General features: G+C 42.9%; 1 protein-coding gene across 2 annotated transcripts in view; it reads right to left on the bottom strand.

The window, feature by feature from the left end:
* Window positions 1–8,483: 8,483 nt before the first annotated feature.
* LOC134480537 (uncharacterized) overlaps window positions 8,484–14,334 on the bottom strand; it is a 45,601-nt gene continuing 39,750 nt past the window's right edge. For both annotated transcript variants that reach the window (XM_063268071.1, XM_063268070.1), the window contains 2 exons: window positions 13,803–13,986; window positions 8,484–9,525 (listed from right to left, as the gene is read on the bottom strand). In XM_063268071.1, coding sequence (XP_063124141.1) covers window positions 9,520–9,525; window positions 13,803–13,986 — 190 coding nt within the window. In that variant the 3' untranslated portion in view covers window positions 8,484–9,519. The remainder of the gene's footprint in view (window positions 9,526–13,802; window positions 13,987–14,334) is intronic.

The following is a 14,334-nucleotide window of genomic DNA, read 5'->3' as shown; positions in this document are numbered from 1 at the left end:
AATCAAGCTTTCAATTCATATACTGATAGCCAATGTGTGGCTTGTGGTTTACAATTGATTTCAATTACTTAATGCTTTATTAGAGACAAGTTTTCTACATGAAATCAGTGAGTGATTTCAGTGTGAATGTCTGACAACTCACTGTCCCTTCAGTGCTCTGGCTCAGACAACTAAACAAAACCATAGACCCAGCTCTTTAAAAATGGTAATAGAATTGCTAACACACCCTCACGAAAAGAGGAAGACTCCATTTGCTTACTTTCAACTCCCAGCTTCACCCTGCCAGCTCAGGGATTTCTAGTAAGACTGAATCTGGACAATATTTACAAGATTTGACATTTCTAATTAATGCTTATGTTTAGGTAAATAAAGTTTGTGAGGTGCTAGAGAAATGGCTTAGTGGTTAAGAGCACTAAATACTGTTCCTTTATAGGACATTTAAGAACTCAAACTGGATTGCCTGGGCTCTTTAGCAAGGGAGGACAGATACCAGACAGATTATAGTCCTTACATAAGAACAATTAGTAAAAAAATCTCATTCTTTATATATCCAATACAATTATGCTGGAGACAATAATTTGGTATACAGGTCAATTTATAAATACAAGTGCTCAGTGTCCTCAATTTAATCCTCGAGGACTTACCTTAATAAATAATATCTTTACTATATCTTAATAAATAAAAAGGGGGAGTTATCCCTGTATGCTAAATAATGCTCCTTTTATTTCAATTTTAAAATTTTGGATGCCAAAGTTTATGGCACCCTACAACTAGGCATACTTCTGCCTAGGTGAAATAGAGAGATCCACTTATTGACATGTTCCTGTCCAGATATTTTATATGGGGAAGAGGGAATGTTTGTGTTTTTTTCTACAGGATGCTACAAGAGTGTGCCAGCTGCCTGAGTGGTTGCTGAGACTTGCTGATCCTGGTTATTCAGCTCTCCTGGTTCGGGTCCCTGGAGTCATTCCTCTGCCCTGAGAGGAAGATAGAAGATTCCCCTTCATCCTTTGTCATCACAGAGATTTTGCCGTTGCTGCAGTCAGTGTTACCGCTGCGTGTGTTCCCGTCCCACTGTGGCCTACGCTCAGACTCTGTACACTGCTGCTTGCTGACTCCAACTGTTACCCCTGTCCCTTCATTTCTCTGGTGACTCTTGCTGCCTTAACTGGTAACTGGTGTTGTCATTTTACAGACTGTAGCTTCACAGAAAGCCACCTGTGTAAAGCTACAGTGACTGGAGAACTCTGTCCTGGAAAAGACCTTGACACTTTCGCTGCTATTGTAGCAGCCTTTACTGCTGCAGACATTGTGTCTGCAGTGTCTGGAGTTATCCTCCCCCAATCTATTGTTAGACAAGTACAGTGGGTGAACTTTCTCGAGTAGTTACTAACAATTGGGAGTTCTAAATTTTATAGGAGTGGCTTGACTACGGCCCTTGGTGGTAACAGCTGAGGAGGACCAAATAAGGTACCCACTACTTATCGGGAGTGGCTCTGTTTGATGCAGCCCTATGCTGTGGATCAGTATTCATACCATGATTGGTTTGCAAACTCAGATCTCAACAGTAACGTGACAAGGCCGTTATCACTCAAGCACTTGTGGCCATTGTACAAAGGGCCTCACCTGGAATTTGGTTATCTTGTTCAGGATTTACTCTGTATCTGAGTTCCCTGCTCCTGCACCCCATGGATCTGTGGGTCCATTGCACTTGGAGGAGAGGGACTCTCTCTGTATCTGAGTTCTCTGCTCCTGCACCCCATGGATCTGTGGATCCATTGCACTGGGATTGAGAGAGACTCAGTGTTCCTTTGATCAGCCCTTGCACATCGCTGAGGTTTCCTCATTGCGTGCGATAGGGTGATCATGACTGCTATAAATTATATAAATTATAAGGGTGAGATGTAGAGGGCTGCAATAACATTCGCCAGCACTAGATGGCGCTGGCTTCCACTGCGCCCCACGTGGTAGGCTAGGATAGACTCTGCCATTGCAAGATGGCGCCAGCCTTCGCCGCACCAGCCGGCCCCCTTTCAGGAAGTTAACTGTGCGCATGTGCAAGAGTGCCTTTGTGCCAGGTCTTTGCGCACTCCGGGGCGTGCCTTATGAGATCATGGGTAACAACCAATCAGGTGTGGGTGTGCCGCACTAGGGTTTTATAAGCGCGCCATGTTGGCGCGGCATGGTTTTTCCTCTTCTAAGATTAATAAAGTGGTCACAGTAAGGATTTCTAAATGTCCGCGTGCTCCTTGCCGGCGAAAAGTCGCGCGCGGGACAGGTCCTAATAGCACAGTCCTACTTTCTTAGAGTAACTCATAGGGATATACCATATCCATACACCCATAGCTGTATATGCACTGGACCCCAGCGAAGTGCTCAACATTCATTGCATTTGTCACTCAGTTTGCCACAAATGTTAGATATCTGAAAAGTTCACCAAATTTGAAGGTGTGAATAAGTCCCAGTGACTGGAGTAAGCTCAAACAGTCTGTGACAACAAACAACTGCTTGAGCATCCAAGAGACAAGACGCTCACCAGGATCATAGTCTTTTCCCAGTAAGAAAATTTTAATATTAAGGCTTCAGATGAAAAGATAAATTAGGAGTTCTAGGCCAAAAAGTTTTATCCTCTGGCCTCAGGGTTGCTGCCATTCTTTCAGCCCTTCCTGGCCTCTCACAGGATCAGAGTTCTCACCTGGAAGCAGGGATATCTGGAAGGCGCATAATACATATCCACAGACTACTCTTTGGGTACAAACTGACAGGCAACTTCAAGGCTTAAAGTCATTCTCTCTCTCTCTCTCTGTTTCTGTCTCTCTCTCTGTCTCTCTGTCTTTCTCTCTGTCTCTCTCTTTGTCTCTCTCTCTCTCTCTCTCACACACACACACACACACACATTTTGTGGCTACACACACTTAACATTTTTTTGTGCACTCTGCCTTTTTAATTGCAATTTTCTTTTCTCATACTCCCACGATCATGCACACGTCTGTTCATTACCCTTTCATTCTCACACACACTCTTCATACACACCTCACACATATCTCACACACAACACATGCACTCTCCTGTCACGCACACACACAGTCTTCATACACACCTCACACATATCGCACACACACCACATGCACTCTCCTGTCACGCACACACACAATCTTCATACACACCTCATACATATCTCACACACACCACATGCACTCTCCTGTCAAGCACACACACACTCTTCATACACACCTCACACATATCTCACACACACCACATGCACTCTCCTGTCACGCACACACACAATCTTCATACACACCTCATACATATCTCACACACACCACATGCACTCTCCTGTCACTCACACACACAATATTCACACACACCTCATACATATCTCACACATACCACATGCACTCTCCTGTCACGCACATACACAGTCTTCATACACACCTCACACATATCTCACACACACCACATGCACTCTCCTGTCACGCACACACACAGTCTTCATACACACCTCACACATATCTCACACACACCACATGCACTCTCCTGTCACGCACACACACAGTCTTCATACACACCTCATACATATCTCACACACACCACATGCACTCTCCTGTCACGCACACACACAGTCTTCATACACACATATCGCACACACACCGCATGCACTCTCCTGTCACGCACACACACAATCTTCATACACACCTCATACATATCTCACGCACACCACATGCACTCTACTGTCAAGCACACACACACTCTTCATACACACCTCACACATATCTCACACACACCACATGCACTCTCCTGTCACGCACACACACAATCTTCATACACACCTCATACATATCTCACACACACCACATGCACTCTCCTGTCACTCACACACACAATCTTCACACACACCTCATACATATCTCACACATACCACATGCACTCTCCTGTCACGCACATACACAGTCTTCATACACACCTCACACATATCTCACACACACCACATGCACTCTCCTGTCACGCACACACACAGTCTTCATACACACCTCACACATATCTCACACACAACACATGCACTCTCCTGTCACGCACACACACAATCTTCATACACACCTCATACATATCTCACACACACCACATGCACTCTCCTGTCACGCACACACACAATCTTCATACACACCTCATACATATCTCACACACACCACATGCACTCTCCTGTCACGCACACACACAATCTTCATACACACCTCACATTCTCTCCTCACTCATTCTCACATGCTCTCCTCATGCTCTCTCCCTGGCTCTCACATTTGTTCTCAGAATCGCTCTCTCATTAGCTCCCTCATTCACTCTTCACATTCTCACTCCACTCACTCTTCACATGCTCTTCTCATGCTCTCTCATTCGCTCTCACATTTGTTCTTACATTTGCTCTGTCATTTACTCTCTCATTCACTCCTGCATGCTCTCTCTCATTTACTCTTCACATGTTCTGTAGCCTTTCTCTTGCCCCAGTCCTTTATTCATGATGCAAAAGCGGGTAGAAAAATGACATTTTTTAATCATTGCCAAATCAGATGCAAAGAATGACTACATCCCATCAAGATCTAAGAATTGCAACTGTTCCCCAAAGTTTCAGGCTTCCCCTATACCAAGGCCTGTGGCCAATATAATAATAATTGTAAACTTATCATTATTTAAACTTTAATTCTTTACTTTTATACTTCAGAGTCCAAAGCTCCGAGGTCAGCTAATTGCATTTTCCTGAGACTCTCTAATGATAAATGACATGGGCAAAACTGCCAGGCAGTGGCCAGAAAGAATCAAGGTAACCCTTAGCACAGTAATTCCACTAGCTTTCTGTTCCTTGCACACAATGACTCTCATAAGAGTTCCAGTAGTTTGACTTAGTTTACTAGTATATAATTTTATATATTCTATATTTCCTTAACTAGTCTGTAATATTATATAAAACTTATTTCCTAACTTCAATAACCTTTTCCTTTCCTAGCGCCCGATTGTTGGCTCTAATTCATTTTCTCTTATTTTCTTCAAGCTGTCTTTGCAAGTCAAACCTTAATCTGGAACTTCAATTGTGCAGTTATTACATATTTTTCAAGATGAGAATACACAATATGCACCTGGGCCGCTAGGGATATGCTGTGCTGTGCCCCTATGCATCAATTTCCAATTGTCTAAGAATCATAACCTCAAGGAACATCTAGTTTCACAGAATTCACCAGAGCAGAAGTAGAAAGACGTAGGAAAGTCAGACATAATAGAATAATTGTGCACACCAAGGCCACCTGATAGGCAGTCACACACAAATGAAATCTATACAGCCCTTGTCCAGGGATAAGGTTTGGAGAAATGGAAACAACCAGTTTTTAAAAAGAGCTACTGTGGGCTACTGAGATGTCTCCATCCCGGACTGCTGCAGGCAGCCTCTTATTTCAGATGGTGGGTTCATGGAGAGATGTGTCTCCTGCTTCTCAGTGTTCCAAGAAGCCACCCTACTTTACAAGGAGCTGCTGCAGGCTTCTGAGATGTCTCCATCCCGGCCTACTGCCTGCAGTCCCTGTCATTGTATGTTGTCCCCAGCATTAGCCAGAGCAAGCAGACAACAAGAGGAGGTCAAAGGGATACAGATTGGAAAGGAAGATGTCAAAATATCACTATTGCGGACGACAGAAGAGTACACTTGATTCACCCCAAAAGTTACACCAGAGAACTCCTAAGCCTGATAAACAACTTCAGCAAGTGCCTGGGTATAATATTAACTCAAACAAATCAGTAGCCTTCCTCTACACAAAAGATAAAGAAGCTGAGAAAGAAATTAGGGAAATGACACCTTTCATAACAGTCCCAAATAATATAAAAATACCACAGTGTGACTTTTATCAAACAAGTGAAAGATCTGTGTGATAAGAACTTCATGATCTGAAGAAAGAAATTGAAGAAGATCTCAGAAAATGGAAAGATCTTCCATGCTCATGGCTTGTCAGGATGAAGATAGTAAAAATGGCCATTTTACCCAAAGTGACCTACAGATTCAATGCAATGCCTATCAAAATTCCAATCCAATTCTTCATAGGGTTAGACAGAACAATTTGCAAATTCACTTGGAATAACAAAAGAACACAGGATCGCTAAAACTATCCCCAACAATAAAGGACTTCCCTGGGAATCACCATCCCTGAACTCAAGCAGTATTACAGAGCATTGGTGATAAAAACTGTATGGTATTGGTACAGAGACAGGAAGATATACCAGTGGAATACAATTGCAGACACAGAAATGAACCCACACACCTATGTATGATCACTTGATTTTTGACAAAGGAGCCAAAACCATCCAGTGGAAAAAATATACTTTTTCAGCAAATGGTGCCAGTTCCACTGGAGGTCAGCATATGGAAGAGTCCAAATCATCCCCTGCTTATTGCCCTGGACAAAGCTTAAGTCCAGGTGGATCAAGGACCTCTACATCAAACCAGATACACTCAAACGAAGAGAAGCAAAAGTGGGGAAGAATCTTGAACACAAGGACACTGGAAAAAATTTCCTGAACAAAACATGAATGGCTTATGCTCTACGATCAAGAGTAGACAGATGGGACCTCATAAAGGTACAAAGCTTCTGTAAGGCAAAGGACACTGTGGTTAAGACTAAACAGCAACAAACAGATTGGGAAAAGACCTTTACTAATCCTACAACTGATAGAGGGTTATATCCAAAATATACAAAGAACTCATGAAGTTGGACTGTAGGGAGACTAATAACCCTAATAAAAATTGCAGTTCAGAGCTAAACAAAGAATTCACAGCTGAGGAATATGGAGTGGCTGAGATGCACCAAAAGAAATGTTCAACATCGTTAGTTATAAGGGAAATGCAAATCAAAACAACCCTGAGATTCCACCTCACACCAGTCTGAATGCCTAAGATCAAATACTCAGGCAACAGAAGATGCTTGCATGGATATGAGAAAGAGGAACACTCCTCCATTGTTGGTGAGATTGCAGACTGGTACAACCATTCTGGATATCAGTCTGGAGGTTCCTCAGAAAATTAGACATTGCACTAGCTGACGACCCAGCTATACCTCTCTTGCACATATTCCCACAAGATACTCCAACATACAAGAGGGCACATGCTCCACCACGTTCATAGCGGCCATATTTATAATAGTCAGAAAATGAAAAGATCCCAGATGCCCTTCAACAGAGGAATGGAAACAGAAAGTGTGGTACATCTACACAATGGAGTACTACAGCGATATCAAAAACAATGACTTCATGAATTTCATAGGCAAATAGAATGAACTAAAACATATCATCCTGAGTGAGTTAACCCAATCACAGAAACACACACATGGTATGCACTCATTGATAAGTGGATATTAGCCCAAATGCTGGAATTCCCCAAGATTCACAGACCAAATCAAATTCAGGAAGGATGACCAAAATGTAGATGCTTCACTTCTTCCTTTAAAAGAGAAGAAGAATCCCTATTGAAGGGATAGGGAGACAAAGTTTACAACAGAGCCTGGAGGAATGGCCATTCAGAGTCTACCCCACGAGTGACCTATAGACATACAGCCTTCAAACTAGATAAGGTGGATGAAGCTAAGAGGTGCAGGCTGACAGGAACTGGATATAGATGTCTCCTGAGAGGCACAGCCAGAGCATGTCAAATACAGTGGAGAATGCTAGCAGCAAACCATTGAACTGAGAACTGGACCTCAATTGGAGGAATTACAGAAAGATTGGAAGAGCTGAAGGGACTAACAACCCCATAAGAACAACCATGACTGCCAAGCAAAGTTCCCAGAGACTAAACCACTACCCAATCACTATACAGGGACTGTGCCATGGCTCCATCTGCATGTGTATCAGAGTATGGTCTTCTTGGGCACAAATGGAATGAGCAGCCCTGGGTCCTGCCTAGGCTGGGAAAGTGGATGGATGGTGAAGGGAACACCTTTATAGAAGAGGGGGAGGGCGATGGTATTCAGACTTATTTCTGGAAAACAAGGAAGGAATAACATTTGAATTCAAAATGAAAAATATCCAATTAAAATTCAACAACAACAAAATGGTGTTTAGAACTTCAAATAAAAAAAAGCCACAATCAGGAAACAGAATTGTATGCCTCTGGTTTTCTTCAAATATGCTCAGGGCCTGGGTTGGTTCTGGACCCAGGCTGAACCAAGCAGGTTCCTGCCACTGACTGCTCCTATATTCCTGTTTCCAGAGGCATCATGCAGATTAATATTGGGCAAGAGATGTGGGCAAAGTTGGGCAGAAGTGGCTTTCTGTCCTGTGGCATCAGGAGTATCTGCATTCCTGGGTGTTCAGCACTCTCCACCACGGGATTTGGGTGCAGGCTTCCTGATTGCTTTAAACTCCCTTATGCCACGTTTATATGTCCTGGGAGATATTACAGAGAAATTAATGTTTATCCCATTAATTTGTTCAACACTCTCATCCACAGAGTATAATTTAGAGGTAACTATATATTTGACAGTAAGCATACACAGTGGGTAATATATGCAATATGAAGTTGAAATTCACAGAGTTTGGAACACAGTGAACAGTGACTGTATAATTGCCTTTGAATCTCAGTCTGACTGGGAAGTGATTTTGATGCCCAGTCCCCATGAGAATGCAGAGATCCATCCCTCCCTGATAGCTGTGGGACTTCAGATGTTGACACTAATGATCAATAAAGAAGGTTCTTAAGAGTGAAGAGTTTGAGATTACTCTTTTTTTTCACCAGGATACATCCAATTTACATGATAGTAACCAGATGCAGGTTGTCAATATATACAGTCTATATCCTTATCAAAATAGAAAACCAAATGAACAAAACAACAACACATAAATAACAAAACTTCAAATGAATAGGAGGAAAACCAAATAACCAAAATAATCAAAACTCAGCCACACTTAAATAGAGGAGCTGCGCTAAGCATTTTTTGCTGCTCCTTCTGCAGAATAGATTTATAGTCTGTGTCTTTCCTTGGAGACAGAGTAGACAAGCAGTTACTGATGGTAATAATCTTTCCAAGAGGAGTGGAAGTAGGTCTGTTTTGTTGGAGTGGGGGTATTAAGGACAAAGCCATCCAATACTGAGTAGAAATGATATTACAGACTTTATCTCAAAGTCTTTCCAATGTTGTGAACTGATCTCCATGAAACTCTTCTGGATGACCCACCAGGACAAGTACACATTTACACGTGCACAGTCTTTCTGGATGACCAGCACCTCTTGATTGATGTGCATCAGCACTTCTCTGAGTCCCTCCAAAAGTTTACACTTGCTGGAGGGTGGGGAGGTGAAAGTACGGCCTATTCAATCCAAAGAAATAAAACTAAAGGAGGAAAATGCAGTCCACAATTGCTATGGACATTACAGATGAGATGCAATAGTGGTGTATTTGCTGTGCACACTTAGTTCTCCTCCTGTAGCACTTCTCTCCAAGGGAGATCTTGCCCTGGTTTGTGTCTTGTTCGAGTTTCTCCTGGAGAATTTCAGACCTAGCAGAGCAAAGGAATAAAGGTTTAGTGAGTGGTTGTCAATTCAGCTCTCCCTCTTTTTTTTTTTTTTTAATTAACTTGAGTATTTCTTGTATACATTTCGAGTGTTATTCCCTTTCCCGGTTTCCGGGCAAACATCCCCCTACCCCCTCCCCTTCCTTATTGGTGTTCCCCTCCCAACCCTCCCCCCATTGCTGCCCTCCCCCCCACAGTCTAGTTCACTGGGGGTTCAGTCTTTCAACTCTCCCTCTTACATCAGCTCTATTCAGTTGGACAATCCAGCATGACCTGTCAGCTGAGGTCAGTCCCTGCATCCCCAAGTGTCATAGAGTACCTGCTCTTGGATTTGTATCTCAGCTTTTAAAACTGCTAGAATTTGAACTGTGGACTATACACTGTATTGGAATTTAGAGAAAAATGAGCGTATTTTTCCACTGGTCCAGATATATTATGTTGAATAATAACATTGTACCTATGTCTGAATCTGAGTTCAAGAGAGGGATGAGCAACCTACAATACCATGTGGATGCCTTCTGGAGAAGATGCCTAGAATTGAGGTGAAAGTAATGATTATGTTTGCAGTGTAGGAACCTGCCTAGGTTCCATTTTAAGCACTGTACCTGCAAATGCACAGAGAAGCCATCTCACATCAAATCCATGGGAATTGCATGGATCCTGTAATCACTGAGAATGTGCTCCATGCAAATCTTCCCAGCGTACACACGGACATTAAAGGTGATTGTGATGTAGAAACACACCAGCACCCCTGTAAGTCTATGGCTAGTGTAAGGCAATTTGTGAGAGGACAGAAGAGAAAATGTCCTCAGATCTTTCCAGAGAGATCACAGGAAGAAAAGAGTAGAACATAGCAAGAAATCCAGAGGATCATATATATTGTTTCATGGGCAAAATTCACATGAACTGTACCAGAACTATACTCTGAGTAGCTCTTTAGCTGCCTGAGGCTGAAATCCATGTAGGTGGTCATTCACCCAAAACGGGTACTTATATAGGGAAAGGATATTCAAATGGCTTCTTCCAGCCTGTGTTCCTACCTGAACATTAATGCTTAATGTAAAGACTCCCCAGTATACGCTGGAGGCATAAAAACAAATGTTGAGTGGGATATGTACATAGTGGCCAGAGCCTACAGACAGCTCAGTCAGTGATGTGCTGTCCTCCCATAAACCGACATAGACTCAGGGTTCTTTCCCCATTAACAATCTGGCTTAGCAAGTCCCAAAGGCTGTGTAGAGCAGTCTTGTTGCTCAGCAAAGGATCATATGTTGGTGGTAGACTAGACTCTTGTTCTTTTTCACTCTTTCAGACTTTCCCCAAAGTGTGCAGCTTCTTCTAATCTGAGCTGTCTTTACCATAGCCTGAGTGACTTCATGCCCAAAGCTAGAATCATAGGAAATCTCCATAACCAGGATCGAAATCAACAATTTTTCTCCCCGTAATGTGATTGTGCCACAGATATTTTGAGTAAGTACGTAAAAGCTTGCATGGATTTTCTCAGACTGAATCAGAATCTATGGAAGGGCTCCACCCTATGGTACACTTTTACTCCTTGCCTGATGGACGTCTGGATAGATTCTCCTTCAGGGCTACTCTGGGACCACTACAACACTGATGTGCCCTAGTTGCAATGGCAACACCCACTCCTTGTTGTGGAATCACTGGGTTAACTAAACCTTCTGTTCCACTTTCTGAACATGGCTTCTCATAGGGCTACCTGTTCTTACACTCCCAGACTCATCTGAAATTCATCATTTCTCCTAACTCCATTGAGGCTGAAATTAAGGGAGAGAAAATGATGTTGATTGACAGCACTTGCAGAATGCTACACAGATAACATAGGGGAGCGCTTTAGATTATCTGTGCACCAAAGGGGCTCCTGACACTGCCCTGTTCTTGCACCACAGCATAGCTATGGGGCTTTTGCTGGATGACAATACAACTCCAAGCAACTCAAATTCTCAATGAATAAAATCCAAGCCAAACTCCCAGCGGAAGCTGTAGTGTGCAAAGGTAGCTGGAGAGAAATGGTAGCAGGCCATGTGGAAAGCAACCTTGGAGAAGACACAGTGAGTGACACACCCTTCCAGTGGGCTTTCACCATTCACAAAGAACAGAGAAGCCGCATAAACTCATGGATTTTAGAGAGAAGCCCCCCTTACCTCCCTGTACTCCTTTCCTTTGATGTGCTCCAAAGGATTTCAATGCAGACCAGTAGTTTTACCCCTAATCACTTGAAAATCTAACTTTACAGGTGTTTTTGTGTCCTCTTTTTGGGGGGCTGCATTTCTACAGGACTTGATTGTCCTTCTTTTACACCATAACTAAAAGGGACCTGCAAGCTCCAGGCCTGTACCATTTGTTACCACTGTGAAACACGACTCACTTGAACATATTTCCCACTCCTCCCCCAGACTTCACGAGATAATTCTGTTACGGTATTTTTGAAAACAAAATAAATTAATACCTTAGGTGTCCTTTTGCTGTACAGAGCTGGATGGAGATGCCAATGACTGGGCAGCTGTATTTCATGTTTCATGGATGTAAAGTGAACTCTTAGAGTACTTTTCTCATGAAACTTGGAAATAGAGGGAAACACATTCACTACTGCAAACACAAACACACACAAACACACAGAAATACACAGATACTCACTTGCACGCACAAATGAAAACTTTGATCTTGTGCAGCACATTTCCTGTTGAGTGAGGAATTAGTGGGAGCTATGCTGTGTACAAGTCTCTTAGACTCAAGCAGGCTGTGCTGCCCTGGCCTGTACTCATTTCCACTTCAGGAAACCTTTCTATGCAGATACTTGTTGGTTTTACAAGTAAGTTACATGTTCTGCACAGATAGCCTAAACAATACAACATCAAATTCCCAAGAGAGAGATTCTAGGAAAAGACTCCATCAAGCTCTATGTTGACTCATCATAGGCCCCTCACTAAAACTACCCTGTTTCCTTCATAGAAGACCTTGGAACCATCAGACAAGACAGGGACTCATGGTCATTTACCAGGAACTTTTCATCACATTAGAGTTCATGTGATGTTAAAACAACCTCAATGTCAGTCAGAAGGAGGCTAAAGAAATAACATACCCTGACTTTTCTGAAATGCAGCACTGTGTACAATATTGAGAGGGAATCTATCCTTAAAGAATGCCATGCCCATGATATAGTCAGCAAAGCAATGACAGCAGAGGGATGCACTCTAGGATTCCATGCAAGATCATGGTGAAGCCAATAAGACAATCCAGAATCTTCCCGGGGGATACCTCTGTTCAGGTAAAGTGAAGAAATCTAATCCTTATTTTGAAAATAGTTGAATGGTTTAAGAATGTGTTGAGACAAATAAGAGACAGGGCTCCACCTGGAACTGGACCGGTGATGCAAAGACTGCTGGACAGCACAAAAAAAGGAAGCTTCAAGTTTGTTGAGAGACCTAGGCTTAAAGGACAAAGTTGGATAATGACTGGACAAAACTGCATGTCATGAACTGGCCTCCCCGCATGCTCCCTAAGATGCAGATCAGCACAGCAATGCACCGTTCTTGGTGAGAATTGGGGGTATATACGGATAACTTTGTTCTTGAAGTCTCAAATCTCTCATGCCAACCCTCAGCCTTTGAGAAACCTTTTCCACATCCTTGGTCTTCTATCCAGTTTCAGATTGTAAGGCCCACATATGAACTCTCCAGGAGCACTCAAATAAGACAGGACTGACATACTGCTCCTCAGGCTCTGTAGTTACCCAAGATCTATGAAGCATGAAGTCACCATCTTCATATACAGGGACATGAGGGGAGGAAGAACAAAAGCCACCACAAATGAGAACCGGTTCTTTGCCATTTCCACCAGCCTCTCCTCCTTGAAAACTACTTACTTCCTGGAGTCTCACAAGATCCCTGTAATGAAAATGAGCTCCAGGCTTTTGCTTCATCCCTCAAAGCCCTGTTCTAGTCTAAAGAGGGGCTCCCACATAGCACCCTCCACACACATGGCATGTAGTGCTGTGATATGTGATCAACCCATCTCCCTTAATAAAATGCAGATTCTCGAAGAGCAGGAGCATTCGCTTTCCAAACATACAGTTTCCTGAAGAGGGGCTATCTCCACAGAAAGCCTTGTAAACCATCACATGAATGAACACTTGGATGAGACCTAGGTCAGGACATGGATCAGTCAATAGACAGTTACATTGGTTTGTCTACGTTTATGAAAAGACCTGAGGACAACCTGACCTGGAGGCCTAATCCTACCTGCTGTTCCTTTGCACTGGGGACACAGATGTTCATTCCGGCCTCTTCACAGAGCCTCTTTACCTCCACAGAGGATGCTGGCAGTTCAGTCTGCTCCACCAGCAGTTCTCTCTTCTCATTCAGCAAAATCTGTATATTGTTCTTCAATTGAGTTTGTTCACGCAGAAGCTGGGAGTGCCTGATGCTGAACCACAAACAAAAAAGGTAAACCCAGCCAGCTTCTATTTGCCTGTCACTCTTGCAAGTCAAATCATCCCTTCAAGGAATACCTCATCCCCAGACATCCCCAGAACAGAGCCACACTATACAAGTTAGCACCAATTAGAGGAGGTCAAATCCAGAATCCACATTCAACATGAATCAAAGTACTTCTGATAATCCTGACACTAAGACGGTTTATATAAATCCAGGAAGAAGAAATGGTCCATATGGGTGCTTATATGTCCATGATATGCTAAAACCATCTTCACGTAGTGGGAAAATCCCCTCTGAGGGGTAATTGAAGTCCCAATAGCTATACAATCTTTCCATG

This window comes from Rattus norvegicus, chromosome 9, assembly GCF_036323735.1.
Source record: "Rattus norvegicus strain BN/NHsdMcwi chromosome 9, GRCr8, whole genome shotgun sequence".
Taxonomy (NCBI): Eukaryota; Metazoa; Chordata; class Mammalia; order Rodentia; family Muridae; genus Rattus; species Rattus norvegicus.
This window is presented reverse-complemented; position numbering and strand designations above follow the sequence as displayed.